This window comes from Aspergillus thermomutatus (genome assembly GCF_002237265.1).
Source record: "Aspergillus thermomutatus strain HMR AF 39 chromosome Unknown NODE_115, whole genome shotgun sequence".
Classification (NCBI taxonomy): domain Eukaryota; kingdom Fungi; phylum Ascomycota; class Eurotiomycetes; order Eurotiales; family Aspergillaceae; genus Aspergillus; species Aspergillus thermomutatus.
The window spans coordinates 1-22,658 of record NW_020798164.1 but is presented as its reverse complement, the minus strand read 5'-3'; the positions used below and the strand labels follow the sequence as shown (position 1 = coordinate 22,658).

General features: G+C 49.3%; 6 protein-coding genes across 6 annotated transcripts; 4 read left to right on the top strand and 2 right to left on the bottom strand.

Annotated features, from left to right (window-relative positions):
• Positions 1-1,503: 1,503 nt before the first annotated feature.
• CDV56_102927 (putative MFS sugar transporter) lies at positions 1,504-3,438 on the top strand (the record flags this gene model as incomplete). The annotated part of the gene is made up of 8 exons (XM_026756546.1): positions 1,504-1,575; positions 1,640-1,914; positions 1,964-2,507; positions 2,558-2,645; positions 2,693-2,891; positions 2,942-3,042; positions 3,092-3,190; positions 3,242-3,438. 8 exons carry the CDS (start codon positions 1,504-1,506, stop codon positions 3,436-3,438), a joined length of 1,575 nt encoding a protein of 524 aa, XP_026613796.1.
• An 862-nt stretch (positions 3,439-4,300) lies between these two features.
• CDV56_102723 (uncharacterized protein) lies at positions 4,301-4,999 on the top strand (the record flags this gene model as incomplete). The annotated part of the gene is made up of 2 exons (XM_026756342.1): positions 4,301-4,577; positions 4,704-4,999. 2 exons carry the CDS (start codon positions 4,301-4,303, stop codon positions 4,997-4,999), a joined length of 573 nt encoding a protein of 190 aa, XP_026613795.1.
• A 3,054-nt stretch (positions 5,000-8,053) lies between these two features.
• CDV56_102080 (fungal specific transcription factor domain-containing protein) lies at positions 8,054-9,912 on the top strand (the record flags this gene model as incomplete). Its single annotated transcript, XM_026755699.1, has 4 exons — positions 8,054-8,155; positions 8,303-8,878; positions 8,937-9,698; positions 9,799-9,912. The coding sequence occupies 4 exons, from the start codon at positions 8,054-8,056 to the stop codon at positions 9,910-9,912; spliced, it is 1,554 nt and encodes a 517-aa protein (XP_026613794.1).
• Positions 9,913-10,405: 493 nt separating this feature from the next.
• Positions 10,406-12,623, bottom strand: CDV56_101711 (putative amino acid permease; the record flags this gene model as incomplete). Its single annotated transcript, XM_026755330.1, has 10 exons — positions 10,406-10,593; positions 10,668-11,070; positions 11,125-11,247; positions 11,296-11,639; positions 11,701-11,821; positions 11,881-12,106; positions 12,156-12,231; positions 12,291-12,339; positions 12,399-12,419; positions 12,510-12,623. The coding sequence occupies 10 exons, from the start codon at positions 12,621-12,623 to the stop codon at positions 10,406-10,408; spliced, it is 1,665 nt and encodes a 554-aa protein (XP_026613793.1).
• Positions 12,624-14,326: 1,703 nt separating this feature from the next.
• Positions 14,327-14,851, top strand: CDV56_101390 (uncharacterized protein; the record flags this gene model as incomplete). The annotated part of the gene is made up of 3 exons (XM_026755009.1): positions 14,327-14,353; positions 14,416-14,769; positions 14,825-14,851. 3 exons carry the CDS (start codon positions 14,327-14,329, stop codon positions 14,849-14,851), a joined length of 408 nt encoding a protein of 135 aa, XP_026613792.1.
• A 961-nt stretch (positions 14,852-15,812) lies between these two features.
• Positions 15,813-20,131, bottom strand: CDV56_100564 (putative nicotinamide nucleotide transhydrogenase; the record flags this gene model as incomplete). Its single annotated transcript, XM_026754183.1, has 20 exons — positions 15,813-15,844; positions 15,895-15,969; positions 16,018-16,206; positions 16,263-16,322; positions 16,379-16,487; positions 16,536-16,685; positions 16,734-16,867; positions 16,917-17,171; positions 17,220-17,390; positions 17,465-17,626; positions 17,677-17,817; positions 17,874-18,026; positions 18,087-18,542; positions 18,598-18,715; positions 18,768-19,028; positions 19,078-19,140; positions 19,187-19,193; positions 19,248-19,337; positions 19,405-19,960; positions 20,035-20,131. 20 exons carry the CDS (start codon positions 20,129-20,131, stop codon positions 15,813-15,815), a joined length of 3,279 nt encoding a protein of 1,092 aa, XP_026613791.1.
• Positions 20,132-22,658: the final 2,527 nt, after the last annotated feature.

Below are 22,658 nucleotides of genomic sequence, written 5' to 3'. Positions count from 1 at the left end.
GCCCATGGCATGTAGATTTGTTCTGCAGCATTCTACCTCTATAGCCCACTAGCCGGAGTAACTATCAAGCGATGGAGGGGTCAAGGAGGGGAACGTTGGCGAGATTGTCGGCCCTAGTCTGCAGGATTGTATTAGATAAAGCGGTGTCAGCACTCAAATCACTACCTAGTAGTCTAGACTCAAAATACAGACTTCAGACGCGGAATTTGAAAGCCGCTCTGGGATTCTGAGTTCAGACACTAATGGAGGACCAATTATGTAAGGAGTATGGAGTAGTGCCGGTTCTTGATGTCTTCAGCCAGTAGTAGGCTCGAAATGATAACGAAGCGAGTCTCTCGAGATCCATCTCTCAATTTGGACAGAGATTGACGCTTATAAGAAGGTTAAAACCTGAGCAGTAAACCCAATGAAGCCCTGAGTCAATTGAATCGCAACAGGGGCACTTTTGGTCATGTGGCATGTCACTTGTCGATAGTCGTCTCTAGAACATAATAATCAAATTCAATAATGAATGGCAAAGATGATATAAGGTAGTATTCTTGAACATAAGAGGAAGAGTGGAAGACAACGAGAACGCCGGGCAATTTCCGTCACGAACCATTGTAACAACAATACATACAGTCCGGTAAGATAAGTAATCGAAATACCGGGATTGTGGGTGGGGCGGGTGTTAAAGGGAGGGGAACCTAGAATGATAGTAACATATGATTGGCTATAATTGCGACTGCAAACCCCAATAAGTCTTAGCGTGACTCCGCCTGTGCTTGGCGGTGGCCGCCCTGCCTCTGTCAATCATTTCACCCACCCATATCCCCGTACATGGGAGAGTGTACTACGAGTCTACGACTAAGAATTGCAGTCTAGCTATGGTCTAGGAGAAATCTATGCTCAATAGCGAAGAAGTCAATCCTCTCGACCGAATCCTCAAGGCTCAAGCTTTCCTTTCTCATCAAGCTGCAGCAAGTGGACCCGGACTCCTTCGCCAATGATGTACAAAGTATGGAGTCCATCTCATGCAAATGAGGCCATTCTCATGCTGGATCGACCAGCACGGAGCAACCGAAGGGGAGAGCTCCCTTCGTGTTCTTCTTCCAAATCGGTTATCAGAGCTAATGCAAAGGCAATAAACGCGTGGGTGATAGTATAGACTAATGGACGCATGGCAGCATGCATGGCTTGAATGTCTGGAGCATTCTTGGTGCTTGGTATCAGAATTTTCGGTTTCGACAAGCGAATCACTTGTTATCTTGATGCGGAAGCTACTTCAACCGTGACCTCTCCCGATATTGATCTTCTCTTTTCTCCCCTAGAACAGTACTTGAACAGTCCGAGGGGCAGGATCAGAAAATCAGGAGTCTGACTTCCCTCGTGCAAGGCCCGCCCGGTCCTCCCCGCTTCCTGCACTTTTTTTTTCTTCTTTTTCATACAGGTCATATCTACAGGGGTCAATTCCTGCATTTGAGGCTCAGCTTGGACGGCTTTGTGTAAAGATTCTGACTCAGTATGGGGACTTTCGGCTCACAGACCAGTACCTATAATAGGCTGGTTACGATATTTGTGGCTGTTGGGTCGATGGTCAGTACTTGCGGCCCCTGGGCTATATCTGACCATCTTTTGCATCGGCTAATCTGCTCTTCAGACCTATGGTTACTGTGCTTCCATCATCGGTAGTACAATTGGGCAGCCGGGATGGTATACCTTCTTCAAGCTCCCTGCCGAGGGGGAACCGGGATATGCCTCGATCACAACTCCGGCTATCTCGACAGCTAATGGTGTGTTCAGCGCCGGAGGTGCTGTCGGCACATTGTTCATCATGTGGTCGTGCGATTACTTCGGTCGTAAGGTGAATATCCAGTTCGGTGCCTTCTTCTCCCTCTTCGGTGGCGCGCTTCAGGCTGGTGCAAACTCGCTCGAGTAAGTCCCAACTCGCAATCTTGGTCGAGGCATAGCTGACAGCGACCAGAATGTTCCAAGCGGGTCGGTTCGTTTGCGGTCTCGGTATTGGTATCCTGGTCACGGTGTGTCCCATGTATCTTTCGGAAATGTCGAGTGCGTTTCGCCGTGGCTGGCTTGTCGGTCATCACGCTATCTTCCTGGTCTTCGGCTATATGCTTTCTGGTTGGGTTGGCTTCGCATGCTACTATGCCGAGGGCATTGGTTCGTTTGGCTGGAGGTTCCCACTCGCCCTTCAGTGTCTGCCGCCTCTTGTGCTCCTCATCGGATCCCCATGGCTTCCTCGCTCTCCCCGTTGGCTCATCTCAAAGGGCAAACACGACGAAGCTAAGGTCGTCTTGGAGCGGCTGCGTCAGTCCCCAGATGACCCCGACAACCTGGTCGCGAAGGAGGAATATTACCAGACTGCAGAGCAGATTCGCTTAGAAGCCGAGAGGCTGTCCGAGTACGGCAATGTGTGGAAAGCAGTTTTGAAGAAGAAGTCGTACAGAAAGCGAATGGTGATTGGATTTCTAACCCAGTGGGGAGCGGAATTTGGTGGGCCATTGATCATTGTTAGTCTTCTGATTGCCAAGATTGAACATAAGCACTTACAATCCGATAGAACAATTACGCTGTTCTATTATACACAAATCTCGGCATGAAGGGCGGAATGCCTTTGCTCCTGAGCGCAGTGTGGTTGACGACAGCTGGTGAGTCCATGTCACACAGCTTTTGACTGCATAGCTTACTCCTGCAGGTCTTATTTACAACCCCCTGGGGGCTTGGCTTCATGACAAGGTCAACTCGCGGCGCCGTATGTACATCATCGGTTTTGTTGGAATCATTATCACCACTTCTTGTTTGGCTGCAATGACCGCTGAATATGCCGGCACAACAAACAAGGCCGGAAACGCCTTTGGTATTCTTTTTATATATCTCTACCTGGCATTCCAGGGGTAGGTTTCTCCGCAATGCTTTTGCTGTGCGACACTAATTCGATGCACAGAACTTTCTGCGACACGACCATGTATCTCTATGTCTCTGAGATCTTCCCAACCGAGATCAGACCCATAGGCATGGGATTCTCTCTTTTTGGGCAGTTTGCTGGTATGTTCACATCACTCGTACGGTCCTAACGACAACTGACACGACGCAGCTACCCTGCTCTTGCTTCAGACTGCCCCTATGGGCTTCAACAATATTGGCTGGAAGTACTATCTTGTCATCATTTGCTGGTCTGCTTTCTTCATTCCAGGTAAGACGGACATGCAAGTGCTCGTCCGACATGCAGCTAATTCCTGAAAAGTCATCTACTTCTTCTTCCCAGAGACCGCCCGCCTGACCTTGGAGGAGATAGCAAAGAACTTTGGCGAAGAAGTTGCGGTTCATCTCACCGACGCGACCGATGAAGAGAGAGCCCAGCTGGAGCAAACGTTTGTCGACCGGTCAGACAGTGTGCCATCTGAGCCAACCAAAGAGGTTGAGGAGCCAAAGGCTGCTTAGAGCTTGGATATGGACCCTTGGACCTCAATCATGACATTCATTATATAGTAAGGGTCCTTGTTGCAGGTTGCACAAAGTACGCCGCTAACTGACCTAAATACAGTCTGATTTTGCTTTAATGACAGCGAACACAAGGTTGTCTGTGCCTAAGCTTCTCCATCTCGAGGACAGATTCAAAGATAGAATTATGCTACCACTGCATTTTTGCTCGAGCAACGCCAGTGATTGGATTATGCGGGTGCAGTCACACCATTACTTTCCTTCACGACCGATAGATCCGATGCCTATACCCTCTTTTGATGTGTACACATAATGATAATCAGGATGAAAAGATTGGAGTCTGTTTTCAGGCAGCCACTAGACTATTTTTGCGCTGGGGAACAGGCTAATCTCATGCAAACGGACGACAATGTCTCAATCCTGCAGTCACACTTGCCGGGTCAACTTGAAACATGATGCTCAACGGCTACGGCTACAAATGGCGGCCTTGCTATGCCTAGCTTCTCATAATTAGCAATGTCTAAGACATCAATAATTTCATCATCCCCAATCGATATATATCACCGGATCTACATCATGATTTCCCCTTCTTGACAGATAGTACAGTGACGATGCAATATTAGCATCTACATAACAATGAACTAACCAATATTGTGAATAAAGAATGTCCTCGGCGAGGATACAATGACCTCATGTCTCACTTGATGTGGAGAAACTGGAGAAGTATCTCCTGCCCTCAACTCCCCTGATCTCCTCACTACTCGGTTCGCCTCCGAGGCACACGGAGTATAAAACCAGCCTCAGGACCTCTGCAGATAGGAACATCCCAACAAAACAGTAGAGACTATAGAAGCCAGCAAACATGAAGCTCACCACCCTCCTGTCCCTTGCCCCCCTTCTCGGCGCAGCAACAGCAACCGCCCAGACACAACAACACCCCTTCACCCTCAATATCCGCTGGTCCAACAGCCCCCTCAAGGGGCCCCTGAACGCCAACGGCGGCGCCTTCTGGACCGGCAAGCCGACAGCCGCGTACTGCCCGGACAGTGTCCCCAAGTGCCCCGCCGTGAATGCCACGTCCTTCGTCGCGCAGGAGGGGAAGCTGTACTTGAATACGGCTGTGCCGGGGGGTCAGCAGGGTATGCATTCCCCTTCCCTTCCCTTCCCTTCCCGTTGCGTTGCGTTGCGTTCTTGATGAGTCGTTGGGTGGTGCTTGGGTGCTTGGAGGTGGATGAGGCTAATGATGATGGAATGGTTGTGTGCAGTTTACATCTCGCCGCAGGGTGAATTGACCTACACGGTCCCGCACAGCGCGTATATCCCCGAGGGCTCGCTGACGGATCTACCCGTCTTCCCGACGAGCTCGTTCCTCAACCCGTTTCTGACGCTTTGGTTGTGCGATGTGGATGAGAGCGCGGCGGAGTGGAGGGTTTGGGCTGATTATACGAATGCGACTACGGGGTCGATTACGAACAATGGGCTGACGGGGGCAAATGCTTGTACGCGGATTGCGCTGGAGGCGAAGCCGTACGATGGGTCTAAGGCTTGGTCGTTTGCGTGAGGTTGAGCTTGTTTTTTTGGCTGGGTTGAAGTCTGAGAAGGATGGGTCGATTGTGTAAGATAGATTGGATTGTATGACAAAACCTTTGGCCTTGTTAGTGGGTTGTCTGTGGTAGAGTCTTCGCGGCAGAATTGCTTATTCACTTGAGAACCGGTTCATCTTATCTGATTATCGCAGGTATGGTAGAGAAACCTTCGCTTGGGCCAAATTGGGCATCAAGAAGTGTCTCAATCAAGATCCACTCAATGAGAAGAGGCGTGAGGGACTAGGCTCTCGTTTTCTTCGCCTCGTAGCTAAACGAGCCTCCGGATGCCCCGGAGTCACTTCGGAAGCCTTTAGGCAGCATAAAATATGTTGTGGAGGGCAGCACAATGCTAGGCGGCCGACACAATCCGGAATAAGGTACAGTATAGGACCATTAAACCTTTTGAAGACAAAAAGGCGATCTTGTCGGAATAGGAATGGTATCATCATAGCATAAACTTCACAACGGAGTCGTTGCTCATCAGTTGACAGATAGCTGGGTACCGGGCGCCTTGCCTGCGACACCCATGCCTGGCCGGCTCATAGATTCGAAGATCGAAGTCTTCAACTGCCAAAGCCTTCAATGGAAATGACGATAGACAAGAAAGAGAATTCCACACCTTTCCGTAAATTGAAAGAGTGATTTCCCGGAGGAGAATCGTCGGAGCTATAGCCTAGGTGTTCCAATAAGCTCTCGGGAACGGGGTAATCTCGTAGCGAGGCCATATGTAAGCTATTTGAATTTCCAAAGGTGCAAGAAGCCTATGATTCCCGTGCCACGGTCGACTCTGCCTCGTGCGAAATAGGAGACGACCGGTTGAAGTTGCATTTGATATTGACGGTGATGGCCAGTAGTCCAGAAACGCGTTCACATGACAGGTTACACATTGCCCAATTTTTGCATGTCGAGAATTCTAGAAATGGTGTTATCCATATTCTCAACACAGTAATCGGAAGAAGGGACTATTCGAGTATCTCAGCTAATGCCATATGTTGCTGTCAAATCTAGTATCTAGTCGTGACTGTGCTCGACATGAAGCCAATGTGGCCTATCAAAGAGAGTTGTCGCTTTCGGAGCCAAACCGACGCAGAAATGCTAAGACCATGGAAACAAGCTTAAGGGGTCCATGGTAGAACTCAAAGATGACAGCAATGGCTTCGATAACTTGTGTTCAGACTTCAGTCCCACCACAAGGACAACAGCGATCATGGAAAAGCAAGATTGACCATCTGAATTCGAGAATCGAGGCAATTGCCCCAGTCCCACCATTCCTTTCGGATTGACAATGATCAGGTTAAACAAGCTGTGGTGAGTTCGCAGTGAATGATGGAAACTTGATAACGCAAGAGTCTTGGCGTTACATTGACTTTGGAGGAACAGAAAGCCCGGGGTCCTACCACCCGTTTCAAGGTGACTTTGACCTTGAAGTTGAAGGCTAATTCTCAACGGTGTCGTTTGCAGTTGCACCTGAAAGCATGGTAGATTTACCTATCTAACCGGAACAGTCTAATAATCCAGACTCAATCAAAATACCAGTGACGACAGGGGCCCCCCTGAGTCCAAGTTCTGTTCGTAATTGACGACTATTTAGATAGTCTGGCTGCAGGGAGATATGTCCTCTTCGAATCAGAGACAAGCAGCCAGACACTTCTTTCAGTATAGACTCAGCATTAGACTGCTTTAGTTTCGCAGGGATTCCAACGCGCTTGGCATTCTAGATAGCCAGGCCGATAAGGAACAGGCATATTTGAGGGAGAATCCAGCATTCGAGGATGTGAGTCGTAGAGAGCCAAGGAAGTTGAAAGGATGCCCATGGAACTCAGTCAAAGGCTCAAAGGATGATTGATATCTGCTATCTTGAAGGAAATCTGAATCCGGACATCATTTGTTCGCGACCGTGTGGAGAGTGGCCCACTGGTCCCAGACAGACTCAGGGATCCGAGCCACGGAGCGACGAACAAGACACGGGTAAGATCGGGGCTTCAGGGAAGTGGGAACTGAAAGTCTCGAGTCTCGAGTCGAATCACGAATAATAATGGCTAAATGAGGCATTTTTTCCCTCTCAGGCACTTCTAGAGATGCACAGGTTAACCACCAACTGACTAGACTGAGGAACGGAGTAGATACTCGTGGATAACCTTGCCAAATGGTCCACGAGGCACGAGGACCACGAGGCGGAATTGGCACAGCATGATCACCCACTAGGGTCGATCATTAGTATCACCACACCGTCATCCTCATCCACTGGCAATGGCTGGGGTCCTGGAGCTGGAACTGGAACTGGAATTGGTTTGGGGACTGGTTCTGGAACTGGGAAGTCTGGGACTGGGAGACATACGGATCGACTTCATCCCGAGAGGTTGATGATCATGGAAGGACAGAAGTGGAGTTTGTCCGTCAATAATAATGAGTCTCTTGAGTCTTAGTCTTAAGGGGGTGAGGGTGAGGACTGCAGGTGGAAGCGGACAAAAACTTTGGCGATCTCCGGTAAATCTTATGTCCAGTTCACTTGGTAATAATAATAATACTAATAATAACGTGGACTTATGAAGGCTTGAAGCTGAAGCTGAAGCTGAAGGGGTTACTGCGTCCGGGAATCCCCAGGATTTGTCCCCTCCCCAAGGAAAAGAAGAAAAAAAGTGATGAGCGTTCCAACTTCCAATTTCCCCCGCCAGATCCGGTGATTCGCCGCCTTCTCTCGCTTTCTCCTCCGACAGTCCTCTCTTCAACTGATCGCAGCCCCCCCCTCATCATCATCATATTGCTTTTTCATCTACCCTTTTCGCATCCTTCCATTCTGTCCTTACTATTATTGGAGGGTGTATGTATCACTTCACTAACAGTGTGTCTTTTTGCTTCTGTCGGGATTTTTAGCTATGGTTGTTACCGTTCGAATCGATCGTTAATTGTGACCGACTTTGGCTTATATCTTCCGGTCAAACCACTGGCCTTCTCTGCTTCCTCCTATATCGTCAGCTTCATGTCTCTGCCTCTTAGTTCGGTATCGTGCTTGATCACGTCTCCTTCTCATGGAGATGCATACAGTGGTGTATCCCCCCGGAAAGTCTGCCCCTCCGCCAACTGCACAACCCCAGCCCGCCGAGGCTCCTGCGCCCGAAAAAAAGAAGCGGGTACGTCGATGGCACCGTCGGGGGTTTACAGGTTGTTTAACCTGTAGGCGACGTCATGTTCGTTGCGACGAGGCCTCTCCTTCGTGCAAGAATTGTACTCGGTTAGGTCTCGATTGTGATGGAACTCAAGGTCGAATGACTTTTAAGGTGTACGGCCCATCGCAAGGTGCACAAGAATTATCCCAGAGTCCGAACAATATCAGCACGGCGAATGCAATAACGGTCAAAAATCAGCAACTGGATATCAAACAAGTCAAGCAGGAGCCCCAAGACGACAAGGATGATTTCATTGATGGCATAGTGATTTCTCCGACGACCATTTCCGACCCAGCTCCGGTCAAATTTCGATTCCAAGAACCCATTTCTCCTTCAGGCTTCATGCCCTCTTCGTTAGATTTCGTAGAGGGCCGCTATTATACCCATTTCATCGAACAGGTCTCAACGTTGCTCCTTATCTACGATAATTCGAATAGCATCAACCCTTTCCGACAATACTTTCCCGAACTCGCCCAGTCTTCGCCATCCATGGAAAGCGCCATGCAAGCGCTTGGTGCGTTGCACCTCGCAAATACGTCGACAGGCCCACAGCGCAATGTACATTTTCAGCAAGCAATGGGCAAGTACGGAGAGGTGGTAAAGTCCTTTAGGACAAGGTACACACATCTCGAACATGAAGTTCAAATCACAGACTTTGCAACTTGTCTCTTGCTGTCCTTATTTGAGGTAGGTCACTCCGCGACTGCACCCGTTAGCTCCTCACTAACCTGGTTATTTAAATCAGATGATGGATTCTGGACACGATAATTGGGCGATCCATCTTAAAGGCGCTCGCGAGATCTACAAATCGTTATTCCTATCGAAGAGAAGCGACCCGGCAAAAGAAGCCCGACGGCTAGCGGAATCGAATCATCCCCTTCGACATTTTCTCATTTCCCTTCTCTCCTACCTCGACGTCGCGGGCGCATGTAATACCAGTGAAGGCACTGTAGTGGAAGGAAGCTACTGGAGGACACACGGAGGCGGATGGGAATACAATCTAGGCACCCCGAGTCTCTCGTCGAACACGGCCGGCGATAACCGTTTGAACGAGCTCCGGCAATGCTGGTCCATCATGATGGAGATTCAAGCCGCCATTAGCGCTTTTGGCAAAGCGAAACATGAGAAGTGGCTCTCGCCTGAGCAACAAGACGTCATTTACGGTGACTTGCTGAATCGCCTCGTTCAATGGCGCGCCAATGCACCGCAATGCATCCAGCAGCTCGGCGAATTAGACGATGAAAGCCTACAACAATACCAATACCCGGAAATCATGGAGTATGCCGGATGCATCGAGGCCTATGAGAAAGCGACAATCATCTTCTTGCACAAAGTGATCGCGGCTGAGCGTCCCGATCGTCCTCCCCAGACACCGTTCCTGCAAATCCTGGCCACTCGCATACTCAATCTGATCAAGAAGCTTGCGAAGGATGTCGGTCAGCTGGCAGTGATGTGGCCACTCTTTATTGCTGGGCGAGAGACCCGAGATGAAATTCAGCAGAAGGCAGTACGCCAAACAATGATTGACTGCCGGCGGTTCGGATTCAAGGCACGTCGGCCCGATATCCCGTTGCTCAAGCTGACACATGAACTAACTCGATATATAGAATGTCGACAAAGCCCTCGAAGAACTAGAGAGAGCGTGGTTTAAACAACGCGCTTTTCCGGAAGGTTGGGTCGACAGGATGGATGATATTCGCACATCGATCCTTCTCCCGTGAAAGATCGCTTCTAGATTCTCCGCGCCACCTCTTTTGGTGCTTCTTGGTACTGGATCAGCATGGCTCGGACGGAAATTCCAGTTGATTCGTTTGCTTCTATTAGCGATGTGTGGGTTCCTCGGTTTGGTTTTCGCTATGGCGGGCGTTCGGTTGGGCTGGGCCCTTACGACTTTGATTCATGAATTTTTCCCTTCCTGGTTCAATTCTCATTCTGCGGACACTTGGTGTCTGTTATCATATATAGGACTGTTATTTACCGGCGGGACGGAGGGAAGGACATATGGGTTCATTTAGGGAATATGCAATAAGGAATAGACAGGGTGGCTTTGTTCACCCTCCCATCATCACATTAGCCTTCTCAAATCTAATTTTTTTATTCACGCTATGATATATGCGTTGCTGAAACTCTTCTGCAGGCCACCCAAAATCACTATCCGTGGGAGTATATACTGCTTTTAGATAATGTACAGTCGACCTCGCTCAAATCACCTTATCACTGCGAAGCGGTTCCCTCGTGCTCCGCCCTCCTCGACGAAGCGATCTCCTCCACCGTCCCGGAGACGGCGCCCTTGCTGTCAATGAAATGCGAGATGCGGTTCCGGGGTAACCAGGCTTCCTCGGGCATGACGAAGTACGAGATGAGAGCGAGGATCGTCACGCCCGCCATGATGATGGGGGCATCTGTTCAAACAGAAAACATTAATACACCACTACAGATTAAGACGAAGAGAGGGACAAAGGATGCGGTATCTTACAGTTCAGATTCTCCCCCGTTACGGGAAACGCATATGGGGAGAACAGGATCGCCACGACCCAGGCGTTCCAGAATACGCCGATGAACTGGAAGGGTTTGCTTAGGCGTCCCAGACTCCACTTTGGCTTGGGGAACCGGTTGGGCGTGCAGAGGAGACGGCCGAGGCAGATGAGGCCGTATGCGGCGGCGCTGGGGACACCGGCTGCGGAGACGAGGGATGTGAAAGCCACGCTTGACGGGAGGAGGGTGCAGGTGACGAGGGCGGCGACGGTCCAGACGACGATGACGGCGTTGCGGGGCTGGCCCACGTGGACGCGGGAGACCCAGCCGGAGAAGGGGAGGACTCCGTCACGGGCGACGGCGAAGACGAGACGCGAAGCGGCGACGATGGCGATGGCTGTGTTCTGCAGAGGGGTCAGAGTGTGCTTCGGGGGTACGGTGAGTGGGAGACGGCTTACAAGCCACAGAGCCACGATGCAGATGATGTTCATGAAGACGTGGCCGCCTTTGCCGAGGACAACGGCGTATAGGGGCACAAAAGGCTGGGGAGAGCCAAACGAGAATAGCGTGTCGGCGTCCGGCTGGAGCAGGTCAGTATCCTATGCGTATCTGAATGGAGGTGAACAAACCGCGCAGAAGAGGAAAAGAATGATAGTCGCCAATCCGCCGACTCCACTTGCGACTGTACTCCAGAAAATACCACGAGCCGCTGTGACAGACGCGTTCTTGGTCTCTTCCGCAACGTGACCCGAGGCATCAAATCCAATCAAAATACCTGCAGTTGCCAAGTAGGAAAGACACCAGTTCCAGGCGGGCGGGGCGCCGGTACCGTTATAGGTGGACATGAAGGCTTCGTGGGCAGTCCGGAAGCCCCAGGTGTTGTGAGCGCCGATCGGAAGCCAGATGATGTTGAGCAAGAAGTCCAGCAAGACCATTGACGACGATAGGTAGAAGATGAATCGGAAGTATTTGGCTAGAAGAATGAGTACACGCTAAAGGACAAGGGTTTATCACGATCAGTTGGAGCTACGCACGAGGCAAAAAATTGATCAGTGCAGCCAACGCGAGCAAGATCTCGGTACAAATCCATTGCACTGCCCGAAATTTGACATCACCAGTGTCAGTAGGAAAGTCAACGTTGAAGACTGTCAACTCCTGTTGAAGATAGGTCAGCTTAACTCCTGACTACCTCTTGAATGCACTTGCAAGCTTACCGAGAGCATGTAGTTCACAGCGGCTTGAGTGTTGCTGGCGCAAAAGGTAGTCCAGGCCGTGGTACTCCACCAAGCAACCGTGAAACCAAGAAGTCTTCCGAATCTAGGGCCGCCAGCTTCCGCAGCCCACAGGTAGATTGAGCCTGCAGATGGGGACGCAGAACATACTTCCGCGATGACCGCGGCGGTGATGAATGTGAAGACCATAGTAACCAGATAGCTCGTCCTACTCATTGTGAGTTTCCATATATCGGAAAGAGGCACCCTTGACTTACCAATAGGCTAGATTACCACCAGCTGCAATACCAACACTGAACGTCACTCGAACTCCACCAACGAAGTAGAGCGCAGCTGATCATGGTATGTTAGTGATGTGGGGAAAGAGTGCTTTGATAAGGAGCATATCTCACCAAATGTCGTCGAAAAGTTCTCAATCAAACTGTACGTCCGATGAAGCACCTGGGCATTGTTGTAAGCACCAAAGCTCCACCTATAAGATTGTCGATCATGAAGCTTACTGGCTTGTAGCCCATCGATTTCTGCAATTTCGAGTCAGTACTGATAATATCACTATAATTATTGCAGTTTGTCTCTTTGGTTGCAGGAGTGAAGAGACCTTATCCACTGACCAGCAGAGCCGCATCATCCTGCGAACTTGTTTCACTTCTGTCATGTTCACCAATGACGGGGACGTCATCTTGGTCGACCAGAAGGTCTGAATGGTTTTGGGTCGTGGGAGCCATGGCTGTTGTAACGCCTTGACAACAGATCTCAAGAGCTGACGGTATCCAAAATGCTCACTCCTGAGGCTCAAAGAATATAAGAAGGAAAGAAGAGTCAAAGACAAAAAAAAATTCCGATATGCTATCGCTCTTCGTAGATGATTTGAGTTCTGTGGATATCTTTTACAACTCCCGCCAGGAACCTGCCAACCCCACTGTTAGCGGCAATGAAAAGTTTAAACGGCAAGAGGATATGCAGGAAATAGTCTTCGGTTCGTTTTGGAGATTTCGAAGCGTCCAATATGCCATGAAGTAATGCACAACTTCGTTTGCCGAACGAGGCAAGGGTCCGGGATGAAAAAACCTCACTTACTCGTTGCTCAGGACTAGTTGATTCCTTGTCTTCCAATCGTCAATGCCACCCTCGGAGATATCTGGTCCGCATGAGATTCAATGGTGAGCACGCTAAATAAAAGGCTAGGGACGCTGAGGCCAGAGCACTGCTTTTTTTCTCTTCCACCCAGAAGCCAAGTGGTGGAGTCTCCAATCAGAGCTTGCTGGGTGGACGGAGCGCAAGTCCGTGGGTCATCAGTCATAACTGGGAAGCTGTCCCTTCAGGACCAAACCTTGTTGCATCCTAGAGAAATGTTCGAGCGAGAATGACGCCAAGGGGAGATTTTCTGATTTGCTTTTGCTGACCTGTTGGATTGACCTATCGCCATCATTAGGCTGGTCGACAGGACTGCGTTGATCATCATCATCATCGGCAGACAATCCATGATCTTGAGCCCTCATCAGATCAGCTCGAATGACAAGACTGGAAAGCTGCGGGACCAAGACTGGTTGAGCCGATCACATCATCAACACAGTTATCGCCCCACCAGTCATGAAAGACAAGGACAGAGCTTGAGATCATAAAATCCATCTTGGATTGTGCAGTATAATCATACGATGAACTTCAACTGGAATGAATTGCGACAGTTCAGTGAAATCATCATGCTCAGCGTCATTTTTACTGAGAAGAAAGAACACAACTGATGTCGTGCAAAGCGTCATCAGATCAATAGAGATCACGTGATATACACCAAGTATCAGTTGTCCTACAATCAATCAACGTCCTCTTTGCCCACATTCATTGACGGCTTCGAAAAATGAATTCTTGCTATGGTCTTCATTGATTGACGTTAGAGAATCATTGTCTCGGATGGTCCATCGACCGAGTCATTGGCTCTCATTTTGGCTTTCAATCTCCCACCGGAATGCTCTCCGATGGTAGGTCTGGTAGGAGAAAGATATAATACTTCGCAAGGCTGATTTATTTGGAGGCACCAATGCTGGGCTACAACAGAGTGCGGCAATTCCTTGTCTAGGATGATCATTCAGGCCACTGCTGCAGAGCAGCAGTACTGCCTGACTAAAAGAAGCTCACTTTCTCTTCGATGATGAACTTTGCAAATACTTTGCGGCATTGATTGCTGACAATGACCCCCAATCAATATAAGGTGAAAGTCATTCGAGCTGTTTTATTCACATTAGCTGGAGAACACTTGGAGAATAATCTATTGAAGGAGGGCTTTCAGGCAGCGCATGACAAAGAAGCCTCTATCAACCATGCTATAAACTTCATATATCTCTGCGAATTCTCCTCCATCTACTTCTCCCTCCCACTCAATATTTTGCACTCCTCTTTGACCGAAAGACCTTGCAAGCATTTCTTCAGCACAATGTCTGAGGTTGGAATCAAGATCAAAGTAAGTCATTCGCTCATACCCTCATTAACACAACGACTACTGACTACTAACCCTCGTCCAAGCTCACTGGCTATGGAGGACCGGTCGCTCGCAGGTTGCGGGCTCTTCTCAAAGACTGCCTGACCAACTCTGGCGACCCTGACCTCAATCCTCAAGAAGCTGGACAGCGCTCTGTGGAGCTGGAGCTAGAAATCGCAAGGCGCACCACTCACGTCATCAAAAAGGAGAAGAAGGTGATGGGGTTACGCGAAGCGATGGCCTATATCAACTCAACCTGCGAACGGTCTCAAGCATTGCTTGCATTCTATTTTCCATCCGACGATTATGGCTGGGAGAACATCTGTGTCACATTGACTCTAAAGGTCATCATGAAGTCGTTACTTATGAACACAAATTCGCCTGCCAAGTCCTATGTGGTGAGTTATCCAGCTGTCTTGGGAGTGTGTATCTCTAAGCAAGTTTTTGAAACAGGAAATCAAAGAGGATGTTCTCGTTTAAAAACTTGGTGCATTCTGGCTGCGTCCCATGGCCACATGCAAGTGCATTCAAGTCCGCTGTTACGTCGCGCCGTCTTCGACTACAAAAGGGTTTTCATGGAGCGCTTGAGACGGTTATCCAGCATGACTCCAATGAAGGAAAGAGCTATTTCAGGAGAGATATTAATACTCAAATTGAATTTGGAGACTGTTCTCTCTTGAAGATGCTTGTCTTTCGTATGCCAATGCTTCATATTCTTGCGAAGTACACATACCTTATGGACAGGAGACTTCAACTACGACCTTTGTAACAAGGGGAAGCCTACAGCAGCATGTTCTGCCTTTACTTTAGACCTACCTTCAAACCTCACTAGTTTTCTTTCCTCTCGCTTCAACTTGAAGTGAATGGCTTCTGGCCTCAGGTTTGACATTCACTTCACTCATCCCCAGAGCTCAGAATAGAACCTTCCGGCTGTATTAACATCTTCTTTTGCTTCCAGGTTAGGCAACATATTCCATTCGGGCATTGCCAGCTCCTCGTTGCTTATTTCTCTCTGCTCTCCTCAGGTTAAATATTCCCTCTTCTTTCTTCCCGCAACACTCACCTCTTCTCTCTCTCATCGTCTGTGCGCTTTCCTTGTCTCCCCTCGACTTCTTGTTTCGATTTCTGGATAATTTCTTCCATGTAATTCATCTAAGACACAAACTCAAGGTTTGCAAGTAAGAGGAGACCATGATGTAGTCGTCCACTCATGGTGACAAGAAATGCTTTGAATGGTCCGAGATAGTATGGGATTAAAACTATGCATTGATCTCATGGCAGACAAACCCCTATTGTAGTAATATACTGACTATGTCATGGAGTATGTAGAGCATGCAGGCATGTACAGCAGACGCAAAACGAATACCAGACTCATAACAAATAAATCAAACTTCAAACCCGCGAAATCAAAAGGCAATGAATGATTCCTGCAACGTCTCTCTCACTTGCGTGCCTCAAGTCCAGCTTTGATGGCTATACCTGGTTAGCATTGGCCATGAAAAGTACACAGGGAGATAACTCACCATCACAAGAGGTCTTCGCATCTCCAAACAACATCCTCGTATCAGGCATGTAGAACATGGGGTTGGGCACATCGGCTATGTTCCCTTTAGTGATAAGTTCCTGATCATGATGAAAGGACTTACCATATCCGCTGGACATGCCGCGCTTCATCACAATAACTTCTTTGCTCTTCCAGGCATGCAAGACGGGCATGCCAGAGATCGGAGAGTCGGGCTCCAAAGCGATAGGGTTGACGGTATCGTTTGCACCGATCACCAGGGTGACATCTGTGTCCGGAAAATCGTCGTTTATTTCGTCCATTTCGAGTACAACTTTGTCGCGTCAGCCCTTATTGTCTGAAACCTTGAAATGTGTGGCGTGGACTTACTGTCATATGGCACTGAAGCTTCAGCGAGAAGCACATTGCATTGTCCGGGCATGCGGCCAGCTGCAGCATCAGGTCAGTCAGACTATCCTTTTAGAACTAAATTAAAGGAAACGTACCAACTGGATGGATGGCAAATCGTACTTTGACGCCTTTAGCGCGCAACATTCGGACGATTTCTGCAAGTGCGTATTGTGCCTTGGCCACAGCCATGCCATAACCGACCACCTGGGAGCATTGTGAGCTTCGAACATCGAAGAGTCAAAATCAACATACAATAATTACGCTCTCTGCATTTACTAGTGTTTCCACCGTATCGTCCACCGTAACTTGAGTGATCTGGCCCTCGATCTTCTTCTGCCCCTGTTGAGGGGCCGCAATGCCACCAAAAAGGACATTGGTAAGAGATCGATTCATAGCGACACACTAACTTCAGTCAGTGAGATCCGCGAATAATAACAGAAAGCCACCAACCATGATGTACGACAAGATCGATCCGCTGACCCCAATCAATGATCCAACGCTTGTGAGTAGTGGATTGTTGAGCATAAAACCCTCTGCAACCAGAGCGAATCCCGAGTATGCATTAAGAACAGTGATAACAACAGCTTCATGGCGTTAGTAATCCTTTTCAGTGATGAGGGCGCGTGGACATACGCATATCAGCTCCTCCAATGGCAGCAGTGGTCGTATAGCCTTTCAGGAAACTCAGGACGGTATTTGCACCCAAACACGTAGCAGCAATGAGCGGAGATGCAGGGCCCATCGACACGAAAGCTCCCATAGTCGCCAGATTTGTCCCAAGCAAAGTCGAATTAATCAAGTGGCGGCCTGGAAGAATCGTGGGTTTTGACGACATGCGGCCTGCAAGTTTCAAAAAAGCTACAATGGAGCCAGTGAACGTAAGGCCACCTGTCCAGCGTCAGCAGTCGATCAAGCACCTGAAATCTGAGTTAATACCGATCAGAACGCCCAGATACGCAGTCACCATATGTAACGTCGAGATGTCAGCGATATCGGCCATCACGCTTCCAATACTTGTGAGGACAGCAGCCAGACCGACGACTGAATGAAGGGCAGCCACAGTCTGAGGTAAGCTAGTCGGTGTAATGCGACGTCCAATTAATGCTCCTGTAAGAATGTGAGCCAAAACCTTCTAATAACGATAGATATTTCCAGCCGAAACATCGCATAGACGAACATACCAACTAGAGCACCGCCACCAGCCATTGCTCCGAATTGAGCCAAGACCTCTGGTGAAAATCCTACAGCCGCAAGAGATGCAAGTATGCCAGAAGCAACTCCCAGAATACCAAGGATGTTTCCACGGCGAGCAGTTTGCTGGGAAGCAAGGCCGGATATTGAGCCTGATTACCTTTAGTATTCGGATGTGAATGTTTATCACAGTTCCACTTACTGATGCAGAGAAGAGTGCTGACAAGATAGCCAGCGCTCACTAAACCAGCCATTCCAGTGCTTGCTGCTGCTATGAATCCACCACCGAAGATAACAGCGGGTATCGCGTAGAGCCATGGATATTCGGGCGGGTCAGTCGGGCCTACATGACGGTAAGTACTCCATCAATCCATTATCAATCAGGAATGAAAGACTGACGCTTGAACATGTCTAGCATGCGCTTGGTGATAACAAAGCCTCCAGCAACGTTCATGGATGCCAACAGGACCGAAGCCGCTCCGAGTGCTTCTGGAATCGTGCTAGGCATATAGCCTCCACCCATTATGAAAAGACCTCCGATACCGACCATACCTAGAATCCAAGCGTGAGGATGCTACGGTAAACCTTTTTTGAGACATTATGCCTACTCACCTGAGATTGCATTTGTCACGCTCATCAAAGGAGAGTGGAGAGCCGGAGCAACACCCCATACAGCACGATAGCCGACGAGACCAGCAAGCCCGAAGGTCATCATGTTGCTCATGAAAATGGGACCAGTGGCTTTTCCCAGGGCAAGTGCTGTTCCCATACCAGCTGTAACAGTTGCAACATCGCGTGTAGCCTTTTGCCAGGGTGTGAGTGATAATTCGGCTTGTTCCTTGGCTGGAGTCGCCGCAGCTGTCGGTTTAGGTGGCGGTGGTGCTGGTCGTGGAGCTGGGGGTAGTATCTCGCCGTTAAGGGTGACAATAGAGCCGCGCACAACCTCGTCCGACAGGTCAATGCCGAACGATTTCTCCTGCGGTGCCATGGATAGAAGAAACTTGGTGATATTGTTCGAATATAATGTGGATGCTTGGGTCGGTAGGCGTGACGGGAAATCGGTATACCCTGAATTGGTCAGCATGAATTTACGGAGATCGGACAGGCTTGAGCTCAAACTCACCAATGACAGTGACATCGTTGTAATTGACCAATTGTCCAGGAACGGTTGCTTCACAGTTACCACCAGCCTCAGCTGCAAGATCAACAATGACAGATCCAGGTTTCATGGCAGCGATCATCTTACTATGAATTAGCTATTGCTGCAAGGACGAGATTGTGAATCATTCGAACCTCCTTAGTAATGAGTTTTGGTGCAGGCTTGCCTGGAATCAGTGCTGTTGTGATAATGATGTCAACCTCACGGGCCTGTTCCATGAAGAGCTTCATCTCTGCGTCAATGAATTCCTTGGACATTTCCTTGGCATATCCGCCCTGGCCAGCGCCTTCTTCTTGAATTTCGACCTCGATGAATTCGGCACCTAAAGATTGAACCTGCTCACGGGCAGCAGAACGCGTATCAAAGCCATGGACAATGGCACCTAAGCGACGGGCCTATGCATCGTTGGTAGAGAGCTTTGACAGTCAAACAGTGCAGACCTACCGCAGCGATGGCGCTCAACCCAGCCACACCAGCACCAATAACTAAGACCTTGCTAGGAGGTATCTATCGCAGCAATCAGTAGCAGCTCCCTTCTTTCTGGGGGGTGAACAACCTTTCTGGAAAGGAAAGAGTTAGCAGGTCAATATCTCAATGGGTTCCACATCTCTTACCCAGCCGCTGTAACTTGACCAGTTAAGAAACGACCAAAATGGTTCGATGCCTCTAAGACAGCCTTGTACCCGGCGATATTGGCCATAGAGCTTGCCACACCGTCAGCATCGGCCACTTTTTAATTTAGTCTGCTCATAAGCCCCGCGGGCAACTCACCTGAGGGCATCGAATGTCTGGGCTCGAGAAATCCGAGGGATCATATCCATGGCGAAGGACGTGACTCCGCGCGACGCAATAGCCTCTACCAGCAGCTTATTCTGGGCAGGATACAAGAACGAAATCACTGTGCTTCCGTCGCGGAGGGCTTCGACTTCATCTATGGGGCCCTCCTGTCGGGGACTACGGACTTTCAGGACGATGTTACTTCCGGACCATACAGCAGCTCGGTCGACCAGGGTAGCTCCGGCTTGTTCATAAGCCCGGTCAAGGATCTGTGCTTGTTCACCGGCACCGCGCTCGACTAGTACGCGCGAGAAACCTTTCTTCAGCAGCAAAGCCACATTCTGCGGCGTGAGAGCCACGCGACGCTCGTTGGGCCATGTCTCGCAGGGAACGCCAACAGTCAACGAGGAGTAGGGGACAGCAGGTACATTTGACGGAGCAGAGGCACTGCTCGCGGTTCTCTTCGTGATTTGCGGCCATTGAGGGATGAGAGGGAGCTCATGGCCGTTCCTCTGGCGAGCTAGGTAGGGTATCTGTCGTATCTGAACCGCTGAAGGTCAAGCAGAGTTAGTACTCTAAGAGCAAATCCTCTAGTAAGCAAGACTACAAGAGTGAGCTACTTACCGAAAAGATTCAGCGAAAACAATGACTTCCCTGGGTGGGATCTGGAAGTCGCGTGACACGGCCCCAGAGCCGACCGCAGGGTCAACGGCACACTCATCGTCAAGGTCAACTACTGGAGGCTATCGTGTCGTGAGCCGTCCGACAATGGGATTCACCAACCCATCGAAAGAGGCAAGGGTGCGAACATCAAACCAAGCGTGAGATGGAAGGGAGGGGGAGGTCGGTGGTAAATAGTGCGGAGTCGAAGCGGACGAGAGATACCCGACCTATACAGGGATAAAAGAGGTCAATCCGCGAATCATGCTCCGTAGGACGGATTGGTATTAGGTGCCTACCTTTGAATATATGCTGCTTACTTGTCCCCGGACTAGCGAGAGGAGCAGCGCAAATCGAGAACGAACACTGGGTGGAGTCTGGACGGCACTCCCGCAAGGAAGGGGGGAGGAGGCTTTGGGGTTGCTGGGCGTGGCGGGGAAATAATGATTGATCAGGCGCGACACAAAGAACGATTTCCACGAGTCGCTCATCAGGAAGAGGTGTGATCAATCAGGATCAATCATTCTGATTGGTGTGCTGCACCCACGTACATTGTTCGATCGATGCAACAGTGGCTGCCATGCCTTAGGTTGTATCCCTATCCCTTGCAAGCCCAAGACTAAGAGGAGGAAAATGAGGGGAAAGCTGGGGCTCATGTGGGGGAGGAAAGTTACCGGAGTCACTCCACCATTTAGACAGGACAGGACAGGGTCACAGGAGGCACTACACAATTGATGATGAATCTGAAACGATTTTGAAATGTTGTTCTTGATATCTTCACTTAACTCATTGCTTATACCTATACAGTATCGTCGTGATTTGACCACACTGAGGGGACCGAACTCGATACTGCAGAAGCTGCACAGCATGATGGGATTCTACAATCATAGAATTTTTCATACACAAGCCTCATACCACTAACACCCTGATCGAAATCATCCCTGAGGTGATACAGATCCCCACAGCCCCGTCGTACGAAATGGGCTAACTGACAACTTGCCGACAAGGCAGCCATTTGAGGCAGCGACAAGGCAGATGCATCCATGCAGTCAAGGCCACAATTGTCTGAGTGGAAATTATGCACATGCATCGTCTCACATCACGAATTACACATTCATGCTGCCGACGGGCCACATGAAACAGAATGCCACTTGAAAATTTATACGGCTCCCAGTGGGTTGCTTATTCACTTCTCTGGCTCGATTAATGGGGTTGCTCAACACCTGATTAATCTCGCTGGTAATTTGCTTGAGCAACACATCATTTTCAAGCGACCATGTTACAAGGCGCAGAACGGACGACATCTGGAATTTCAGATCTCGGGACTCAGCCTTGCAGACATGTTGCTTATATAATGCCTTGACAGGAAAGACTGCTCAAAGCTCAGTGGCGAGACATAGACCCGGTTCGAGTGTTTCAAGATCATAGGCTTCTGCAATCCTTGGGTCATAGGGACTTGACAGCTATCAACTATCAAGCACAATCTCGTATGGAAGGACTTGCGCAGAATGCATTGACCCGTTCAGGCTTATGATTCTTAGAAAGGCACTATACCAACCGTAGCACTGGTGTTCCACCTGCTAGCGAAGGCTCTTCCCTCGAAAAAAGGCTATCTCAAGCCCAAGTATGATCAAAGATCGTCCCCAAGCCAAGCACAGACATCAGTCCTCAACCGCCAGTCAGATCAGACCGATCTCAGCCTACGAGTACAATAGGAACTAAGGTACTAGCCAGCGAGCCCACAGTAGGATGACCATCAGCAAGTACTGCAACTGGTTCAATGATCGCCATTTGACAAGTTGACCACGAATGATCACAATAATAGGTAAAGAGAGATCAAAGTCCATCAGCAAATACATCCCCTGTGTACCTACACTGGAGCCGCATCTCACCAAATCAAGTAATCTCAACTCGCTGATGGCTGGACGAACGCATAGTGGGTTACTTCACGTCCACCAGAGGATTGAGTCAATAACGATTCAGATCCGATGGCTGGGTAGTTAGCACTAGAAAGGAGGGCTGTAAGTTCCTCTTTGTCGTGTTTCAGACCCAGCACTATCTCACCGTACGCCGCATGGCAAACAGATTCCTACTAAGTTAAGTTGCGGAGCTTAGGATGGTAATAATGACAATCAGTTGAAGAGAGCAGGACCGTAGAATTCGCGTCAGGATAATGATATCCTGTGGTTATGGGTGGATTTGGCAGGCTAACTTATCTCAAACGGCCGCGCCTCCAACCTCCGGTTTGCTTAATCTAAGGTAATTTACGCCCGAGATGAAGGGAACGGGTGGAGAAACACGGCACGGCTTGATATGAGTACTGTAAGGAGCTGTGAAAGTAGCAGAATAATCTTGTCATTTCGATTCTTGTGCCTCGTCATGGTAGTCAATGACAAAAAATGGACTCCAGCCTCAGTCCAGGAGGCATCCAGCGACGACTGATCTAGTCAATAGATATTATACAGAAAGAATTAGACAATAGGGTCGACAGAAGACAGTCAAAATCAGAAAGCCGCCATAGCCGAATTAACGAAGGATATCGTTTGAAGGGTAAACGCCTTTCGCCAATAAATGGAAACCCCGAAGAG